This window comes from Oryx dammah, unplaced genomic scaffold (assembly GCF_014754425.2).
Source record: "Oryx dammah isolate SB20612 unplaced genomic scaffold, SCBI_Odam_1.1 HiC_scaffold_1, whole genome shotgun sequence".
Lineage (NCBI taxonomy): Eukaryota > Metazoa > Chordata > Mammalia > Artiodactyla > Bovidae > Oryx > Oryx dammah.
The window spans coordinates 24,821,895-24,843,856 of record NW_024070185.1 but is presented as its reverse complement, the minus strand read 5'-3'; the positions used below and the strand labels follow the sequence as shown (position 1 = coordinate 24,843,856).

Sequence of the window (21,962 nt, the reverse complement as noted above, 5' to 3'; positions counted from 1 at the left end):
AAGTGATGTGGGTGGGTGAGTGGGGGGTGTTTTTTCAACTTTCTTTCCAGAGGCTTTCTCCTGAAGGCTATGGAATTTTTTTTCCCCCAATGTGAAAACAGAGCTCAGGGTCCACAGTCTAAGCTGGCACGGCCGGGCATCGTGAGGCTCTTGCTCTCCCTAGTGGTATTGCAACGAAAACTCAGCCTTTCTGCCTCTCACCTGCATCTGTATTCCAGGTGTGTTCAGAGACAATAATACCAGCCTAGCCCCTCTCATGCACCTGAGCATCAAATGTCACAGTGTGTGCCCCTCTCTGATGGATCAGGGCTGTGGTACCCAAGTCTCCCCCTCTTTAAACAGATCTACCTCCTTCCTCCAGCCAGTTTGCCAGTCCCTAGGGATCCACATTGAATTATGGGTAATCTGCACTACAACGAAAAGAGAGGACCAGAGAGTGACTCTCCTGTTCCTTATAGACAGGGAGAGAAAAGCTCTACAGATTGGCCAGACACTTGGGCCGCCCTCCATAGGCTATCATTCCACTACTGGAAAACCGTACCTGAAGCAGCAGGACAGCCAGGACACTGGTGAATTCATGCAGAATAGTTCATTGTTAATGAGGTAACAGGAGAGCACTCTCCCAGCCAGCCCCACTTCTTGCCATTGGGATCCCAGAAGCAGCAAGTGCTCCAGGGCTCATGATGAGAGCTGGCTCTTACAGAGGAGACTCTGAGTACATTGTATTCATCAGAGACAAGCGTTGGGTACACAGGTGATGCCATGAAGGTGTCTGCATTCTCAACTGTAGGCTGCCCACAAAGGGTAAGGCTGCCCCTGCCCCAAGAGCAAAATCCATCCCCAGCTCTGAGAAAGTATAGGACTAAAGTTCTGGCTCTGCCTATTCTGGGTTTTGACCCCGTTTACCTGGATTTGGCTTTCTAAACATGCCCTGGATACATGTCCACAAGTTTCATGAGCAAACATTGTGAGCTAAGTCAATAAGCTAGAAAGTACAGAAACGGAGCTGTCCACTCCCTGGAGACTGTGAATTAACGCCACATGGTTCCCGTCTCTCAGCTCACTAGAGCTGGGCTTCCCGCGGAGCCTCCTATGCAGACCATCTCAGCAGGCTTGTCCTAAACTGAGGACTGCTTACCAGCATGCCACCCACAGGGAAACTTCCTCAGGAATGAAAGCCATTTGCTTGTCTCAGTCTTCTCAGGCTGCTCTAACCAAATACCACAGATTGTGCAGCTCAAACCACAGCCGTTCGTTTCTCAAGGTTCTGGAGGCTGAGAATTCCAAAATCAAGGTGCCAGGCCATTCAGGCCCAGAGGAGGACTCTCTCCCTGGCTTGCAGACAGCTGTCTTCTTGCTGTGTCCTCTCATGATGGAGGGAGGGAAAGAGAGAAAAAGGGAAGGGAAAAGAAAGAGAAAGAGAGGGCCTCTTCTTATAAGGGCACTGATGCCATCACAAATGGCCACTGCCTTCAGGAGGACTCCATCTAAACCTAAAAATCTCCAAGACCTCATCTCCTACCACATCACCCTGAGGGTGGTTAGGACTCCAACATACGGATTTGTAGAGGACACAAGCACTGAGCGCCTAACAGTCCTAGAGGACAGAGCCTAACTTCCGAAGACAGGAGCCCCACCCCAGTTCAGACGTGCGCACTCTCCCCAGCTCTCTCTCAATAATAAACTTGAACTGCGGAGAGAGCAGAGTACTCCCTTTTGGTCTCTCTTTTTCTGTGGTGATGAACCTCATGCCACGGTTCCATCTTCTCTTTTTCTAAGAAAATACTTAGGCCTCAAAAAATACAGGCTTGTTTTCTACATAGAGTGCCAACTCTGGTAAGGATCTAGCAGCTTTCATTTGTCTGGTTCGTGAGTATATTAATATTCTGTAGCTTTTAACTTTCTTGTTGTTCAGTCGCTCAGTCATGTCTTTGTGACCCCATGGACCCCATTTAACTTTCTACTGAGGTATAATGTTTATAACAAAAAGTGCATAAATTGTAAAGGTCCCAAGCCCACCAAACATAGCCCCCAAGTCAAAAGACAGCTACTAGCAGCCAGGTTCCTTGTCCCCACTCTCAACGACAGCACCTCCCTTCCATCCCCGTCCCTCAGAGGAACTCCCAACTCTGACTGCTGACAACAGGGATTGATGTTACCAGCTTTTATTTTCTACGTTCAGAAATGAAATCATACAGTGTATGCTGTTTCGAGTCTGCCTTCTCTTATTCCGCATTAGGTTTGTTTCATTTAGTTGTCAAGTTAATCATTTTCACTGATATATAGATTTCATTCTTAGGTGTTTTCTCCAAAGGCTTTTGGTTCACTCCTTCCACCCGGGCAAGTGCCTTTCTCAGCTGCCCTCTTCCTCTTCTTTTAACCGGTCTTTCTCTTCCTGCCTTATCTCTAGAAGCTCTTAAAGGCAAAAGATCTCAAGACAGCTGAGAGGTCAGCGACCTGTTTAGTTTGGCCGAAGGAGCATAGACGACGCCCAGGCAGATGCTTCCTGCAGAGCAGCCCTGGGGTGGGTCCACCAAGAGGCTATAAATATCTCCAGGTCACCTGAATGTGGTGGCTGATGCATGTTTTTTTTTTTTTTCCCCTCCTAGGTGTGCCTGAAGCTGAAGTCACCTGGTTCAGGAATAAAAGCAAACTGGGCTCTCCTCCCCCTCTGCACGAGGGCTCCTTGGTGCTTACAGCTGTGTCCTCCTTGGAGCAGGGCCTGTACTCCTGCAGGGCAGCCAATCTGCACGGGGAGCTGACTGAGAGCACTGAGCTCCTGATTCTAGGTAAACACCATGAGGCTGGCCACCCCCGGTGGACCCCACTGGGGTGATTGTCTGACCCACCCTCACCTCCTCCTGCCCCGATCCAATTAAATGCATGAAGGTAAAATCGATATTCCTTCCCTTTTCCCCACCTTAGGGCCTCCCAGTAGAGAGAACAAACCAAAGGGCCAAGCAAACCAAGCAGAGGTCAGCTGGAACCCTGGGTCTACCACTTACTCACTGTGTGACCTTGGGCAGTCACTTAACCTTGCTAAGCCTTAGATCCTGGTCTCTGTGTAGAAAACAAGATTGCCCATCTTGGGTGGGCAGGGGAGGTACAAATAGAGATAACAGGCAGTTTTTCTTAACTCCTTCTATATTAAGGACTGCTTTGAGATTCAGACAAAAGCTATAGACTACTTGTTGAGAAAAATTCATAAGTACAAAATTTCTCATATAATTTTAGGAAGTTCATACTCTAGTCCACCTTAAGTCCACATGTGTACCCCTCTTCTTAGTCCAGTCCAGCTGCTATAGCAAAACAGCCACAGACTGGGTGACTTATATGGAGAAGGGAATGGCACACTCCAGTACTCTTGCCTGGGCAATCCCATGGACAGAGGGGTCCATGGGGTCACAAAGAGTCAGCCAGGACTGACCAACTGAGCGCAAGCGGCTTTTAGACAACAGAAGATTGTTCTTCACATGTCTAGAGACTGGAAGTCTAGAATCCAAGTGCCTTCACGCTCAGACTCTGGTGAGGCCCTCTCCTTAGCAGCAGAATGGTGGCTTCTTACTGCACCCTAGCAAAAGGGACAAGCGAGCTCTCGGGGGTCTCTGTTATAAGGATCCTAATGTCAATCATGAGGGCTCCACCTTCCTGACATAATCATCTCCCAAAGGCCCCCCCCTCCTCTTATCATTACCTTGAAGGGATTAGGATTTCAACATATGAATTTGGGGGACACAAACATTCACACAGTAGCACCACCAGACATAAGGACCCCTGAGTAAAGAGTCTAGCACAGTTCCTGGCATAAAATAGTTATTTAAAAATAATAGCAATTGCCGGGACACCATCCAGCACTCACTGATGCCCAGGGCTGGACTCAGTCATGTTGCATCTACACCGAGATTCAGACTCTCTGCTTCTCTTCCCAGCAGAGTCTGGGCATTGGTCAGGGGGGATAAAGAAGCTTGTTTTTGTCTTTCTTTTTTTTAAAGGCAGTTATTAGAGGGGACTTCCCTTATGGCCCAGTGCTTAGGACTTCACCTTCCAGTGCAGAGGGTACAGGTTCAATCCCTGGTTGGGGACCTAAGATCCCACATGCCTTGCAGTCAAAAAACCAAAATGTAAAACAGAAGCAATATTGTAACAAATTCAAGAAAGACCTTAAAAATGGTCCACATTAAAAAAAAAAGGCAATTATTAGAGCATGTATGCTAGTTATCTCACTAAGAGAGAGCCATCATTCTTGGGGGGGGGCAAAGATGAGAAATATGAATAATTACATACTGCACATATGTATATTATGGCCTTCCACAAGGGAAAGTAAATAAACTTTACTCATATTTTCACACCCCAGTGATGATATAGCAAAGCATAGAGTCTACCCCCGCCCACTCAGATTTCACAGAGACCCATGTGGGTCTTCATCTCAACAGTGGCTGCATAAACCTCCAATCATATTAGGAAGCTGCAGAAAATCAGCTCTGTGGAGGATGTCATTTGTTTTGTGTTGGGTTTCTTCTGGCTGAGCTGCTCGTCTGGAGCCCGGGGCCCCAGACTGTTGCCCCACACTGAGTTATGGTGCTTACTGTGGGGATTTCCTCTCTAATAACCTTCCTGATCACCTCTGCTAACAGAGATGAACGTGTGGGAAGTGTGGCTGCTAACGTACCTCTGCCTATGAAGTGTGTATGCTCTGGGAGCCAAAACTGCAGCATTCCAACGCTAATTCAGTGTAACCGTGAACGTGGAGTTTGAAGAGCATGAAGTCTTCCCATTTTAATCAAACTGGATGAAAAAAAAAAAACCACACTATTTAGGTTCTTAATTTTCTCAATTAGAAGTCCTGTTTATTCATCAAGGTTTGTTAGTTTTTATGGACATAGGAGTGGTATTTCCTATTCTGTTTGGTACTTTATGAACATAGGAGTAGTATTTCTCTTTTTTTTTAGTCAGCCCCAAACGTGGCTTAATGTTTAAATGAGAGATTTCATGTGTAAAGCTGAGGTTTCATGAGGCCCGTGACTTAACCTGTATTGTGGAGGACTGAATTGTCATGAGGCCAACTTTCATTCATGGGTTCATATAGCCACTGAATGGCTGTTCATTAAGTTGCCACTGAGTCCCATGTAGAGCTTTAGGATAAACACAAGAGGTGACTTCTGTCCTTGGGGAATTGACAGTTTCCCTCAAAAGATTAGCTGGACATTCCCTGAAGAAGTAAACTATGATGGAAGCTGTAAGGACATTAGGAGGGGCTGACATTTGGCCCAGAAAGATCAATGGTTTTAAAGATGGGCCATAACCTCCCCTTTTGGCTATTATTAAATAAGCAAAGCCTTCTTGAATTATAATACTCTTGAAGGAATATCCCATTTCTGTATTATTGGGGGAACTCCATTTCCCTCAATATTCAATTTCAATATATTTGAAAGAATATTTAAAAGGATGAGAGAAAAGAGAGTCTAACTTTGAAAAAACTATCAGTATCAATTCCTAAAACCATGGTATATCAAAGTAGAAAGAGACCTTGAAAATGATGAGGGTTGTTTTTTTAAAAAAATCGTTTTTAGATGAAGAAACTAAAGCTTAGAGGGATTGTGACTTGCCCAAGTTAGTGAATGAAAGAGCCATAGCTCAGATTGAGTTCCTGAATCCAATCACGATGTTTTTACCCTATACCACGTAAAGAATATTTTCAAATTATATAGACTATATATAATGTCTTTATAATGTTGAATTTTTATATATAAATATGTAAGCTTATTACTGCTTTCTGTATGTGATGGTCTTTGCAGTCAAAGGCAGAGTAGACAGAAGGCATGTTTCTGAAGTAGATCCAGGCCCCACTGTTACTTACTTATTTACCATTTCTAACAAGTACTGAACACGGTGACAAGCACACAGCAGCCCCTCTCTGAATGCTGCTGAAATGACCATCAATTACAAGGACAACCTTTCTGCTTCTCTTTCCACTCCAACAAGTGTTCTAGAGAAAAAGGTGGTAGTTGGCGTTGGATATGAATTGCAGTGCGCCAGGAGACTCGGGAAGAAGCGGGAGCAGAGTCCTGCTTCTTTCTCAGCAGAATCTGGGATCATCCTACCACTGCGTTCAACAGCTGCTTGCCTCTTTATTTGCTCAAGGAAATTAATAAGCAAGCCACTGTGTTTCCCTTTCTGTCACTTTTAGCTCTGGTTAACTAATTCCTGGTTACATCAGCCCTGACTCATGACAAGATTTTGACTAACACATCATCCCTGAACTGCTTCTCTGGTCTTACTTAGACATAAAAATCCAGATCACAAAGTGAATCCCTAACCTCCCAACTGTACCCCTTCCTTCCCAGAAAAAAGCCACTCACAGAATCTTTAGAAATAAGAAATTCCTGTCAATTATCCCTGCCTGTGGGGACAATAACAAAGTTCCTCCCTCTAAAGGTCGTTTTAAGAGTTAAATGAAACAAGGAATGAAAATTATTTTAGCACAGGATGTGGCATATAGTTCTGAAGAAGCTTTGGCTTTTTCAAAGTGTCTTTATAATATAGTTTCAATTAGCTATGTGTTTATAGAGCACCTGTGGTAGAAAGTGGTATACAGTAAGGAAGGAACTCCAGAAATCAGCATGCCTGATTCTTGTCACTGACTGTACAGTTTCGGGCATCAAGTATTATGTTTGAAATTCAGACTCACCTTGATGGGAACACCTTCTCTCTAGGCAAAGTGATGTTAGAGGTAATAATAGTAACACCTGCCTTACATGTGGACACACTTCCATGCGTGCCTGCCTCTCCCTGTCCCCTTAGCACAGCCTTTATGCTTTAACCTGCCTGATGCCCCATCCTCCTTCTCACAGAGCCCCCCCACGTCCCCACACAGTTGGACGACATCAGGACCCTGCTCTCAGCCACTGGACTGAACCTTCCTTCGGTGCTGACGTCTCCACTGGGAACACAGCTGGTCCTGGATCCTGGGAATTCTGCTCTCCTTGGTGAGTCCAACCCTCTGGAACACTGGGCAGAAATCCAGGGCTGGACAGGATTTATGGATGGGTGACTGCTTGCAGGTGGGAGGGAGGCAGCAGTGGGGGGTGGCCAACAGGAAATCACTAAATTGTGTACAGAATCCAGATTTACCAGTGGAAACTTGGCTGACTTTCCATATGAGGTGAATTCAGTTCTTAGTTTGGACCTGAGCCTGGCCAGAGTCCGAAAGGGCTCCTCTCTGAATCCTCCTGGGCTGGTGCCACAGTCCAGATCCTCTCAATCAGACTGATGGTGCTGGACTTAGAGAACAGATACAGCAGTGAAAAACAGCTCCTGCATCTCTTCTCCCCGTCACCAGCTGTATCCCAGAGCTCCTCCATGACCTCTTCTTACCTCAATAGAGCTATAACCAGCTTTCAACAAGAAAACTGCGGTATCAGTACCTCCCTTAATCCAGGCAATCTGTGTAAACCTCCTTCTGTAGGTAGGGCCTAAAAACAACCCAGACAGACTCCTCAAGGCAAATGTTTCAGTAACTCCACCAGGGGCACCTTCCCTGTCATCTGTCACTGGGAGCCTACACCCAGTTATTACCCATGAGGCTGACACCTTCTTGTAGCAGAAACTCGCTCTAGGGCATCCACATTCTGGGCCCCTCACTCCAGAGCCATGGGGATGCCAGAGCAACCTCTACCCTCAGCATGACCCCTAGATATGGTCTAGATGGAAAAGAATTCTTCTGCCTTCAAAGGCCTGGGAAAAACAGGCCTACAAAATGGAAAAAGTCTTCATGCTAACTGTATGTGGCCCCAGATGTTGGTCATGGCAGCTAGAATTCTTCCCTTGACTCAATGTTGAAATTTCCTCTACTCTTCTCTGTGCCAGCTAACAGGGGACAGGAAGCCAGTGGTTTCTCAATAATATTGATCATAACTTATCAGCATGGCTACAAGGCTTGGTATCTTTAGGGTTATAGCACAGAAAGATTACCTTCAGTTTTTGATAACATCTAAAATTAGCAAAGAATACATACAGGCATATGGCAAAAGCTTCTGGTTTTTCTGTTTCTGATCTGGATAAAACTAAAACATAGATATAGTAATGAGTAGCCCTATTCTGTTTCTCATAACAAACTTGGTATTGAGTTTTTTCCACATCACATTGATCAGAATTCATAGGCATTTAAACCTGCTTCTTTTTTTTATTTTGGCATTATGAATGGTAAATTTATTCCAGATTAAATGTGTGCATTGTAAACTTTTATTTTAGGTTCATCACCATGAGAGAGTGTCATAACTTGCTATCATTGCCCAGTCATTAGCAGGGTGTGCAGCAATTGCTTATTTTCAAGTTCAATAACTCTGGGATTGCTCAGGTGCCATTAAGCATGCTGGAAAACTTAACCTGCTCATATTTTTCCATGATAGCTTTACTTTCTTTCTCCCTTATTCTGGAATAATATTTTGTGTCATTTTAGCCATGGGCAATAAGAATTTATTGTGCTTTAAGCTGCTGAATTCCATTCCTAGTTTATGGTGCTTTGTTACCTTAGACTGGTATTTAAATCTAATGGTTAAGAGACACCTTAATGTCCTCGTTCACGTTCAGACCACTCCACCTGAGTATCAGAGGCAGTATCCATAAAGTCCCTGAATGCAATAAAGTCCATATAATCAATATGAACTTGGGAACACAATAGAACTAGGAGAGAGCCACGTGGAATTGTAGAGATGAGTTAGGGAATGGTGTCAGGTATCAGGACCCTGAGAAACAGGTCGCTGGAGACCGGCCAGAGCCTCACTGTTCTGTTTTGATGCTGAGCACTGAAGGGTGGGGGTGGGGATTCAAATAGACACAAAGGAAAGAAAACAGGCCCTGAGGTGAGGAAGATGCCATGAACCCAGAGATTAAAACGGGTGGGATGTGCATCAGGTGTCTGTTCAGGAACAGCTGTAAGACCCCACTGCTTTAAGGCAGCTCAGCTGGGATAGAAACTAGGCCTTCACAGGGAGCAAGCCTCAGCCAGAGCTTCTCCACACAGGTGTGACTCCAACCCTTACCACAAGCGTTCTAACAGCCTCCTGTCCGTCATAGGCCTCCCCGGCTAGTGACCCAGCATTACCTGTTTGCCCATATGTTCCCCTTTGATCTAGCTCCCATCCCTAGCTCCTACTGGTGGCTCTTTCTGAGCAGAGTGTGTATTCTGGATATAGGAAATAAGCCAGAGGCCAGAGAGGATATTCTGTGAAGGACTGCTCAGAGTGATACATAGCATCAAGTTATGGAGGACCTTAATTATCAGAGGCTTCCCTGGTGGCTCAGATGGTAAAGAATCTGCCTGTGACGCAGGAGACCCAGGTTTGATCCTGAGTCGGGAAGATCCCCTGGAGAAGGGAATGGTAACTCACTCCAGTATTCTTGCTGGAGAATTCCATGGACAGAGGAGCCTGGTGGGCCACAGTCCATGGGGTCACAAAGATTCAGACACAACTGAGCTACTAACAGTTTAATTATTAGATATAGAGGGGTAAATTTTCTATGTGAGAAATGAGGAGAGATCTTTAGAGTTTTTTTTAAGTAAGAAGATGATGTAGTTAAAGTAATATTTGAAATAATTAACCTGACATTCTGTAAGAGTAAGTAATCAATAGTGGGAGAGATTTAATGAAGAAACACTAGGTGGAGGGTAACAGATTTTCTAGATCAGGATGGAAATAAGTGGTAAAGATATTTGTTAATCACCCCTTCCACAGCCAAGACAACCCCTAATCAATCATGACACTCACTCAGTTCAGGCTCTGCCTTGGAATTCGTTTTAACATTCCAACCAAGCATGTGGCAATTGATATATAGGATAAAAGCATTTGCTAACCCCATCGTAGTCAGGGAATGTGGAGATTCATGTGTGTGTATTTCTCCCAACTACAATCTGCTACAACAGATTCAAAGAACTCCATGGTTCTGTGACTCAGGGACAGTAACTCATGGGCTGGATTCTTGTGTTTTCATGAGAGGAAGGGGAGAAGGGAGATTTGAGGGTTTTAAAGCCATATGTAAGCATCAATTCTTTTCCATAACGGTTTGAGTGTTAAGATTCCCAGAGGGTGAGTCCACTCCAGAAATGGCTGTTTTGGTTTTCAGATAGTACAGCATTGATTTCACTTCAAGCCACTGTTACAGCTTTCAAGAAGGAATGTTGATTGAGTGACACGGCCGTGGGCTCATTTGAGCCTCACTTTCTGTAACTGTAAATGAAGTCTTCGGATGAGTGGGTCCTTGCCACCCTCATACTCTGGTGTCTGACCCAGACATGGAAAATGTCCAGTGGGGGCTCGGCTGAGCAGAGTTGACCCAGTCGAACTGAATGCTTTGTCCCAGGCAAGGCAGATGCTCATTTTTTCGTCCTTGTTTTCCAGCTGTTCTTTGTGCAGGGAGGCCTAAAGCACCAGCTGCTCTGGGAGGCAAGGCCAGCACCACAGCTTTGCACCGCAGCACCTGTAGTGCTGGTCCAGACCCAAGCAGTAGCCTACAGGGTTCCATTTTCAGAGCCGCAGCGTCCCAGGCCTCCCCACAGCACCTAAAGCCTTTTGTAGCCTTCTGTTAAATATTTCTTTTGGCCACTAAGGCCCAAGACTAATATTCCTCACAGTATCATTTATAGGGTATTACCATCGATATTTTTTGAAAACTAACTTTTGTTGGAGTTTTTATTATAACTGTGATACATCTTCATTGTAGAGCCATTAAAAAATAGAAAAAAGAAGAAAATGAGCATCGTCTATAATTACCTAGCCCAGAAGTAACCAGCACAAGTATCTTTTTCCTAGTCATTAATATATACATTATATAGTTTTATCTAAAATGAAACTGTACTCTAAGTACTGCTTGTAACATATTTCACTTGATGGTGTTTGTACACAGTAGTTTGTACCTCTTAATCCCCTAGTGGTGGTTTAGTCGCTAAGTCGTATCTGACTCTTGGGACCCCATGAATTGTAGCCTGGCAGACTCTTCTGTCCGTGGGATTCTCCATGCAAGAATACTGGAGTGGGCTGATATTTCCTTCTCCAAGGGATATGTGTGTACGTGAAGTTGCTCAGTTGTGTCTGACCCTTTGCGACCCCATGGATTGTAGCCCACCAGGCCCCACAGTCCATGGAATTTTCCAGGCAAGAGTACTGGAGTGGGTTGCCATTTCCTTTTCCAGGGGATCTTCCCAACCCAGGGATTGAACCCAGGTCTCCTGCACTGCAGGCAGACACTTTACCATCTGATCTACCAGAGAAGAACTCCAGGGGATATTCCTGACCAATAATCACATTCCTTTCTGTGAACCTAGAGAACCAAACATATACACAAACACGTGCGTGCTAAGTCACTTCAGTCATGTCCACGTCTTTCCGACCCTGTGGACTGTAGCCTACCAGGCTCCTCTGTCCATGGGATTCTCCAGGCAAGTATACTGAAATAGGTTGCCATTTCCTCCCCCAGGGGATCTTCTCAACCCAGGGATGAACCCAGGTCTCTTTTGTCCCCTGCACTGGAAGCCAGGTTCTTTACCACTAGCGCCACCTATAAGCCCCTACTCCTATCTTGTCCCTCCCCTCCACTCTCTCCCCATTGGTAACCACTAGTTTGTTCTTTATATCTGTGAGTCTGCTTCTGTTTTGTTATACTCATTTTTGTAAGAGATAACATACAGTATTTGTCTTTGACCCATTTCACTAAGCATAGTGTCCTCCAGGTCCATACATGCTGTTGCAAATGGCAAAAATGCATTCTTCTTTGTGGCTGGCTAATATTCCATTGTATAGACATACAACATTTTCTTTATCCATTCATCTGTTGAGGGACACTTAGGTTGCTTCCATGTCTTGTCAATTGTAAATAATAATGCTATGAATATTGGGGTATGACATGTAAGTTTTTTAATAGCCTTTTTGAGAGATAACTGACATATAATAAGTGATACATATATAAAATCTAAAATTTGATGTTTTGATATATGGATGCACCTATGAAGCCATCACCAAAAGCAACATAATGATCATATGCATCATTCTCTAAAGTTACCTTGTGCCCCTTTGTACCTGTTCCTTCACACCCCTACCCGGCCCCAAATAACTACTTATCTGCTGTCAGTATAGATTAGATTGTTATTTAAAAAAAAGGAATCATATTGTGGGGAACTTGGCTTCCTTCACTCAGGACAGTTATCTGGACGTTCACCCACACTGTAACTGCCATCAATAGCACACTTCCTTCTCTTGCTGATTAGCGACCTTTGTACAGATGCACTGCAGCTTGTTCAGCCACTCACCTGTGGGACGAGAATGGTAATTTCCCATTTCTGGGTATTACAAATGAAGCTGCTGAATGTATCAAAGGGCTAGTCTTTGTATGGACACATGCTTTCATTTCTCTTGATTAAATACTTGAGAGTAAAATGGCTGCATTATATGGTCAGTGTACACTTAACATTTTAAGAAATAGCCACACTGTTCTCCAGAGTGGTTGCCTACTTTACATTCCTATCAGAGGTGTATGAAGTTTCCAGTTCTCCACATCCTCACCTACACACAGTATGTGAGAGTCGCTCAGTTCTGCCTGACTCTTCACAGCCCCGTGGACTATATAGCCTGCCAGACTCCTCTGGCCATGGACTTCTCCAAGCAAGAATACTGGAGTGGGTAGCCATTCCCTTCTCCAGGGGAATCTTCCCGACCCAGGGATCAAACCCAGGTCTCCCACATTGCAGGCAGACAGTATAGTTGGCCATTTTAATTTTAGACATTCTACTAAGTGTATAGTAGTTTCTTCTTGTAGTTTTAATTTGTCTTTTCCTAATGACTGATAGTATTGAGCTTTGTATGTACATATTTGCCATCCTGATTTCTTCTTTGGTAAAAGGTCTCTTTAATTTTGCCCTGGTTTTTTTTTTAAGTTGAGGTGTTTTTTTTTTTTAATTTAACTATTATTGAGTGTTGAGAGCTCTTTTTATATATTGGATATGTATCTTTTATCAGAAATATGATTTCTGTCAATGGCTGTCTTTTCAGTATTTTAGTGTCTTTCAAAGGGAAGAAGATTTTAATTTTGATGAAGTTCAGCTTAATATTTTTCTTTTATAGATGGTTCTTTTGGTGTTATATTTAAAAATATTTACCTACTCCAAGGTCTCAAAGTATTTTCTTCTAAAAGTTTTATTTTACAGTTTTACAGAAAAGAAACATAACTTACAGGAGTAGACTTCTTCAGGGGGGGCAGGAAAGAGAGAGAATTTTATTATAAAGTCCCTGGATTTTTGTCTGAATTAGATGACCTTAGATGCCTCCAGTGACAAAATAACAACACATAGTTATATGTGGCTTAAGAACAGAGTACATACCTTTGCTCGTACCTTCTTTAGGTCCTAGGAACCTGTTAGAATTTCTTATGGGGTATACATAAGGTTTGGTCCTTTGTGAACGAGTAAGCTCCAATGCCCAGTCAGAGAGACTCCTATGGCATCTCTGCTGGAAGTCATGTATTGCCAGCCCCACAGAGAGCCACTCTACACAAGCCTTTTCTCATGTCTTGTGACTTACCAAGAAGAAAGTAATTCAGGGCCTAAAGAAGACAGTATCTCACAGATGGGTGTACTTAACTCATTCATTCAGTATTTGCTGAGAGCCTGTTATGTGTTAGTTTGAATTCTAGTGGTGAAGAAAGTAATTCAAGTTAAGACTACGATAAAAGGGGGAAGAACTGGGTGCTTTGCGGGGCCTGTGACAGGATAGCACCCCTGGTCTGAGCTGTAGACAAGGTTTATCTGAGGAGGGAATATTTGGGCTGAGTTTGGGAGAGTTGGTGGAAGTTGTCCAGGTGAAGAAAGGGCATTTCAGACAAAGAAATTCCAGAGCATTCCAGGCAGAGAAACCAGCAAAGGTTCTGAAGCAATAAAACCAAAGGCATTTGAGGAACTGTCACAGGGATAATTAGGGGCTTCCCTGATAGCTCAGTTGGAAGAGAATCTGCCTGCAATGCAGCAGACCCCAGTTTGATTCCTGGGTCAGGAAGATCTGCTGGAGAAGGGATAGGCTACCTACTCCAGTATTCTTGGGCTTCCCTTGTGGTTCAGCTGGTAAAGAATCTGCCTGCAATGCAGGAGACCTGAGTTTGATCCCTGGGCTGGGAAGATCCCCTGGAGAAGGGAAAGGCTACCCACTCCAATATTCTGGCCTGGAGAATTTCACGTACTGTGTAGTCCATGGGGTCACAAAGGGTCGGACATGACTGAGCGACTTTCACTTTCACTCTCCTAGGTGGCCCTAGTGGTAAAGAACTCACCTGCCAGTGCAGGAGATGTAAGAGATACGGGTTTGGTCCCTGGGTTGGGGACGATCCCCTGGAGGAGGGCATGATAACCCACTCCAGTATTCTTGTCTGGAGAATCCCATGGACAGAGGAGTCTTGTGGGCTATAGTCCATGGGGGTCAAAAAGAGTCTGACATTAAAAAAAAAAAAAAAAAGAGTCTGACATGACTAGAGTGAATTAGCATGCACAGGAATATCCAAGCAGAGAGTGGCCTGAGATGAGTCTGAAGAGGATGCTCTAAGCCATGGTAATGATACCAACCAGGGTTCTTGGCCTTCCCCAATCAATAGAAATTGACTAGAGGCCAGAGAAGAAATTCGGGCAGGGCTTTATTGGGACCCCTGCTGCCACAGGAGGGAAGAAGAACAGGTTCCCTTGTTTGCTCACTTGCTGAGGGCGAGTAAGCTGGTTCCTTACATGGGGGGAGGGTAGGAGTATGCCCAGGTGTTGGGCTGGAGAGGTAGCTTACGTGTTTCGCCCATTCCCTTGGGTGGTGGTGAGTGCAGAGGGCATGCTCAGTACCCTGCTTTTGCTCCCAACACCCTGTTTTTGCTCCAGGCTCTTTAGAAGTGGCAGATATGGGTTTTGTGGTCTCTTTGTATCTTTTGTTGAGAATTTGCTCTAACTGCTGCATGTATGTAGTCATTTTTAGTCCCATACAGTCTCTCTGTATTTTGCTGCTGCAGGAGAGGTTTGTCCAGGTGCAAGCATTACAGCACTGCAGCAAAGACTCCCAGATCCCAGCCTGTCTCAGTAAAACTTTCACACTTTGCTCCAAATGTGATGGGAAGTCTCTGAATGGTTTAAAAGCTGGAGAGAGAGATCTTCTGATTTGTGTTTCTGAAAGCTTGTTCTGGCCTCTGTGTGGAGGGTGGATTCTGGGAGAAGACACTAGACGTAGTACACCATACCACTTAAGAAGTGGTTACAGTTTTGTAAGTAAGAGATTGCCATGACTTAGACGAGAGAGCTGGAGAGAACAGAAAGTGAATGAATTCAAGGATGTGTAGGAAGTAACATGGACAGGACTTGGTCAATAGATTATCGTGGGAAAGGAAGGATAATCCATACAACCAATAGATTCTCAAGCATCTGATTCTTTAGGCTTTTCTCACTGCAACTCATGTAACTCCTTTGTGGCGAGGACTCCTTTCAGACCATTCAAGTCAAAATGTTCGAATGAAACAGCGAACCACATAGGCGTAGAGCTGCAGAAAGTGGATGGTCCAAAGCTTCTGTTGCTCAATCCTCATTCATTTCCTTAACAGTTATCGGTCCAGCCTCCATTGATGCTAGATCCTCTGCCTCCTCCCAGCCTTGGAGGAGCTCAGAAGTAGGAGGAGAGATAAAAAAAACTTTTTAAGAGTTGCAGAAGAAATCCAAGGGAAGAGAGGAGGGAGGTCTCCTTCTTTGGGAAAGGGGAAATTGAAAAGGCTTAACAGAGAACTTTATAAACTCAGCCCTGAAGGATGAGCATTCCAAGCGCTGCTGTAATGAACATGTACTTACTGAGTTCCTTCTACATTCCGGGCACCGTTGAAGACACTCTGGGGATGCAGCAGAGAACAAAACTGATAAAAATCCTTTCTCTCATACATCTTACATTACAGTAGGGGAAATAGAAAATAAACAGAATGAAGTGAATGGCATAGTATGTTAGAAGGTGGAAGTGCCATAAGGAAAAAACAAAAGCAGGGGAGGAAGGATGGATAGTGCCTGTATGGGGAAGAGGATACAGTATTAAAATAGGTGGTTGGGAGAGGACTCACTGAGACAATTGTCCTTGAGCAGAGACTTGAATATGAACTGTGAGCCTTCTGTATGTCTGGAGGAAAAGAAGACAAGGGTGTACCACACAGGGAAAAAGCGAGCTTGGGGTCCTTGAGACAGGCACATGTGCTCCGGAGCAACAAGGAGGTTGGTGAGAGGTGGCAGGAGCACTGTCATCAGGGTTGTGGGTAGAGAGAGATCAGAGGCAACAAGGTCGAGAGAAAATTGTGTAAGGCCTTGTAAACATTCACTTTAAAGTAGAGAGAAAAATCTATAAAGGCCCAAATTTATAAACAGACTCAATATTGCATCAAGCACCATAGGCTTTTCCAGGATTAGGCAAGGGCGGGCAGAAGTGTTTTCTTTTATTGGCAACCGTGTGGCCAACTGAATGTTATAGCACTGACTCTAGTAAAGCCTGGGCTTATCAGGCTGGCCACGCTACAAGCCGTTATTACTGGCTTCGTTTGACGTACATGTGTCGTCCACCTGCTTCATCTACCTGGCCCTGAGCTGGGCTTCTGCAGGCATGTGCCTGGCCATTTCCTCCATTGAGGGAGGGGTTCCCAACTATACAATAGAGGCACCTGGGAAGTATAAAAGTAAAGTTCCACCTGAGACCAATTTTGACAAAATCTCTGGGGGGTGGAGTTAGGCATCAGTACTTTTAAAAATGGATTCTCAGAGCGTGAATGGAATTTAAAAGTCACTTCTTGACCCTCTTTCACCCATGGAAGAGGCTGGTATGGGGAAATGATATGTTTCATCAGTTAGAATATTTTATCCTAGCATTCAAGGCATTGTGCTATTCAGACTTAGCCTCTATATCCATCCTTCCATCTTATTCCTGTCTCAAATATAGTTGACCTTTGAACAACACAGGTTTGAACTTCACTGGATCCACTTTTCCTTTTGATAAATATATCATTGGTCCTATTCTCTGGTTTCACACCCACAGAGTCAACCAACCACAGATCAAAATTTCCATCTGCGGTTGGTTGACTCCCTAGATGGGGAGTCCAAGACATGGATGGCTGACTGTGCTATTCCATTTTATCTAAGGAACTAGAGCCTTGTGGACGGTGGTTTAGGGGGATCCTGCAACCATTCCGCTGTGGATAGAGAGAGCTGACGAGAGTCCCTCTATTCCAGGCAAACTTTTCCCTACTAATTGCTGTGGTCTTGAGCCTTGCTGGCCTGGAACACTATCTCCTGTGCCCCTTCCTCTCTAGCTAAATCCTAGAAGTCTTCAAGGCACAGTCAAGTCCTTCTGTGAAGCCTCTCTGTAGCAAACCAGCCTGCATGACCTCTCCCTGGCTACCTCCTGAGGCACCTGCTCTAGAGCAAAGCTGAGCAGATTCTTCTGGTAAAGGGCCAGATAAGAAACTCTTTATGTGTTGAGGGCCGTATGTGTTGCAGAGAACTCAAGTCTGCCATTGTAGAGTATGGCACCATAGACAGTAAGTAAACAAATAGATGTGCCCATGGACTAGTAAAACTTTATTTACAGAAACCAGGCTGGACTTGGCATTCAGCCTAGGGTTTGTTGACCCCTGCTGTAGATCACTGATAAGAATCTGAACCTACGATACCCTGGATTTTTTTTTAAAGAATTACTTATTTATTTACTATGGCTGTGCTGGCTCTTTGCTACTCTGCATGGACTTTTCTCTAGTTGCTGCAAGCAGGGATTCCCCTCTAGCTGTGGTGCATGGGCTTCGCATTGTGGTGGCTTCTTGTTGCAGAGTGCAGGTTCTAGGCCACACAGACTCAGCATTTGCAGCGCACAGGCTTAGTTGTTCCAAGGCATGTGGAATCTTCCCAGACCAGGGACCAAACCCAAGTCCCCTGCATTGGCAGGCGGATTCTCAACCACTGGACCACCAGGGAAGTCCCATACCTTGAATTATTAAAGGTATTTCTCACCCGTGTCATGTCAACCAGTTAGATTCTAGGTCTGGGGGAGAAGAAAGAGCTGCATATTCTCAGGCGATATGAAACAGGGCTAAGGTAGCAGAGCCTTGGCTTGATGTCCTCTTGAGTCATTTCCATCTCTCATTTCTATTATAACCATAGCTTTATTATCTGTTCCACATACTTCCACCCTCACCCCACCCTGTGCACTTCCTGATTCTTCTGGTAGAGACTGGATTGGGCACTTCCTGAACCCAGTTATGAGGAAATTCACATGGCAAGAGTCAGCAAGTACCCTAGGCCACATCTGTTGGGAAAGCACTTTCCATGTGATAGTTCGGAAGACTAAGATCATCACTACTTCCTCTCTGTAGACAGTTGTGAGAACAGAAAATTCTGATGGTCAAAGGTTAGGTGAAAATTAATCCACAGTGGGGGGCCACACCCCAGCAGAAATTGCAGGTGTGGCAAGGAAAGTGATATAGAGGAAAGACCAATAAAAAAGAAAAACATGGAGGAGAAGGCTAGCATACTTGATGAGGAAAGGGAACAAAGAACTTGTCCTGACCTTTTTCAAAGAGACGTAAGTTGGCATCTGTTTCCTCATTTATACTGGAAGCCTGAGGTTTTATGTCACATAGAAAATGCTTTTGAATTCCTATAGCTTTGCCCACAAAGAGAATATGCTTTGCTATTAAGAAAAAGGGTCAGCATTTTGTGGTTGTTTATGGCACATGTTTATGTACTCTTGTGTTTTTTCTTTTTAATAAAACCTAAAGTAGAAAACAGAGCCCCATAGGAAGTACAGAAATGCTATAGCACATATAGTGTAAAACTAAATCAGTATTTCAGAGGGCATTTATGAGGAAGCCGCAGAAAGGAGTAGAACAGTTCTTTGGACTGGAGTGAACATCCATAAATTTAAAAAGACACCAGAGCATAAGTGACCCTTAAAATAGTTGGACACAAGAAGCAAAGCAGTAAATCCCCCTGCCTAGCCACTGTTCCAAGCCACAGCAAGCATTCAGGCAAGGTCTTAGTTTAAGACTCCAAATAGTCAGGAAATAGGGACCTTGAAACACTCCCTCACCCTCGCCCCTGCCCTTTCCTGGCACCAGGACACCATTCCCAGGCCCATCTGCCCTCCTCACCATGTTTAACAAGAGTCACTTGAATGAGTTGGATGCCCCTGAAATAGACAGGTATTGAAAGTCCATCAGTGGGAAAATGAGGAACTCTACACTTTCCCTAATAAATCCTTCCTCAACCCTGAACCGGCTCTTGAAAATATCCATGCTGGTTCTGTGCCACCTTGTGTCTGGAGGCAGTTTTACAGCAGTCTCAGGACCCAGGGGAACATGGCACAAAGGAAGGCAGCCCCGGGACCCAAGACCTCCTACCCTGGTTCCCAGGACACTTTGTAGAGCAAAGGAGAGGGTGCCTCAACCAAAACACCCATTTTCAAATCCTTAGCATCTGCTTCCTCCGTTATAAATAACTGTCTCAGTCTGTTTGGGCTGCTGTAACAAATGCCACAGAGGGGTAGCTTATAAACAGCAGAAATCTATTTCTCACATTTCTGGAGTCTGAAAGTTCAGATGGTGGCGCCTGCATGGTCGAGTTCAGGTGAAGATCCCCTCTCTGGTTCATAGCCCACACCTTCTGGGTGCATCCTCCACATCTCTGTGGAGTCTCTCATAAAGACTCTAGCCTGTTCATGAGGGCACCACCCATATGACCCTAAGCAAAGGTCCCACCTCCTAATACCATCACATTGGGCATTAAGATTTCAATACATGAATTTGGGGAGACACTAACAGTCAGTTCAGTTCAGTTGCTCGGTTGTGTTAACTCTCTGTGACCTTATGGACTGCAGCATGCCAGGCTTCCCTGCCCATCACCAACTCCCAGAGCCTACTCAAACTCATGTCCATAAAATCAGTGATGCCATCCAACCATCTCATCCTCCCACCTTCAATCTTTCCCAGCATCAGGGTCCTTTCCAATGAGTCGGTTCTTCACATTAAGTAGCCAAGGATTGGAGTTTCAGCCTCAGCATCAGTCCTTCCAATGAATATTCAAGACTGATTTCCTTTAGGATGGACTGGTTGGATCTCCTTGCAGTCCAAGGGACTCTCAAGAGGCATCTCCAACCCCACAGTTCAAAAGCAGCAAATTCTTCGGCGCTCAGCTTTCTTTATAGTCCAACTATCACATCCATACATGACTACTAGAAAAACCATAGCTTTGACTAGACAGACCTTTGTTAGCAAAGTAATGTCTCTGTTTTTTAATACGCTGTCTAGGTTGGTGATAGCTTTCTTCCAAGGAGCAAGTGTCTTTTAATTTCATAGCTGCAGTCACCATCTGCAGTGATTTTGGAGCCCCCCCAAAAATAGTCTGTCACTGTTTCCATTGTTTCCCCATCTATTTGCTGTGAAGTGATGGGACCAGATGCCATGATCTTAGTTTTCTGAATGTTGAATTTAAGCCAACTTTTTCACTCTCCTCTTTCACTTTCATCAAGAGGCTCTTTAGTTCTTCTTCACTTTCTGCCATAAGGGTGGTGTCATCTAAGGGTGGTGTCATCTGCATATCTGAGGTTATTGATATTTCTCCTGGCAACCTTGATTCCAGCTTGTGCTTCATCCAGCCCATCATTTTGCATGATGTACTCTGCATATAAGTTAAGTAAGCAGGGTGACAATATACAGCCTTGACGTACTCCTTTCCTGATTTGGAACCAGTCTGTTGTTACATGTCCAGTTCTAACTGTTGCTTCCTGACCTGCATACAGATTTCTCAGGAGGCAGGTCAGGTGGTCTGGTATTCCCACCTCTTGAAGAATTTTCCACAATTTGTTGTGATCCACACAGTCAAAGGCTTTGGTGTAGTCAGTAAAGCAAAAGTAGATGTTTTTCTAGAACTCTTGCTTTTTTGATGATCCTGCAATTTGATGGCAATTTGATCTCTGGTTCCTCTGCCTTTTCTAAATCCAGATCATAGCAATAATGCCCATGTCACCAAATTAATTAATGAGATCCCATATGCAACCTTCCCAGTTTAGTGCTTGGTCTAAAGTGGATCCTAATATTTATTCACTCCTTGCCTCTGTCCCTTACATCCCTGTTAAATCTGTGAAACAGGAAGTCCATTCTCTTTTTCACTATGATCTGCTACAAGTTCTTCCTTATAGGATCAGAACTTTTTGCTGTTGCAAGTGTAAATTACTGGTGAGAATCATGCAGGAGACAGGTGCCCTGTTGAAGGGTTCAGCCTGTATCAGGTTCTAGGTAGGAGCAAAGAAGCATAGAGGGGTGACCCCTGACATCAAGGTACTTCTTACCTAGTTTAAAAAAAAAAACAACATTGACATAGAAAGAATGGTGAAATAGCAGTATGAAGAAGATGAGGAGAAAGAACAGCTCTGAAAGAACATCCTTGACATACTCCTTTCCCAATTTTGAACCAGTCCATTGTTCCATGTCCAGTTCTAATAGTTGGTTCTTGTCCTGCATACAGGTTTCTCAGGAAGCAGGCAATGTGATCTGGTATTCCTATTTCTTTTTTCTTTTTTCTTTTTTTCACTTTACAATTCTGTATTGGTTTTGCCATACATTGACATGAATCCACCACGGGTGTTCCTATTTTGTTAAGAATTTTTCCCAGTTGCTGTGATCCACACAGTCAAATGCTTTAGCATAGTCAGTGAAGCAAAAGTAGATTTTTTTTTTAAATTCCCTTGCTTTTTCTGTGATCCAGCATACATTGGTAATTTGATCTCTGGTTCCTCTGCCTTTTCTAAATCCAGCTTGTACATCTGGAAGTTCTCAGTTCATGTATTGTTGAAGCCTAGCTTGAAGGATTTTGAACATAATATTACTAGCATGTGAAATGAGTGCAATTGTACAGTGGTTTGAACATTCTTTATCATTGCCTT

At 44.2% G+C, this 21,962-nt stretch overlaps 1 protein-coding gene across 1 annotated transcript in view; it reads left to right on the top strand.

The window, feature by feature from the left end:
- ADAMTSL1 (ADAMTS like 1) overlaps nucleotides 1-21,962 on the top strand; it is a 797,811-nt gene that overhangs the window by 697,256 nt on the left and 78,593 nt on the right. The window contains exons 22-23 of the mRNA XM_040238476.1: nucleotides 2,610-2,789; nucleotides 6,852-6,986. Coding sequence (XP_040094410.1) covers nucleotides 2,610-2,789; nucleotides 6,852-6,986 — 315 coding nt within the window. The remainder of the gene's footprint in view (nucleotides 1-2,609; nucleotides 2,790-6,851; nucleotides 6,987-21,962) is intronic.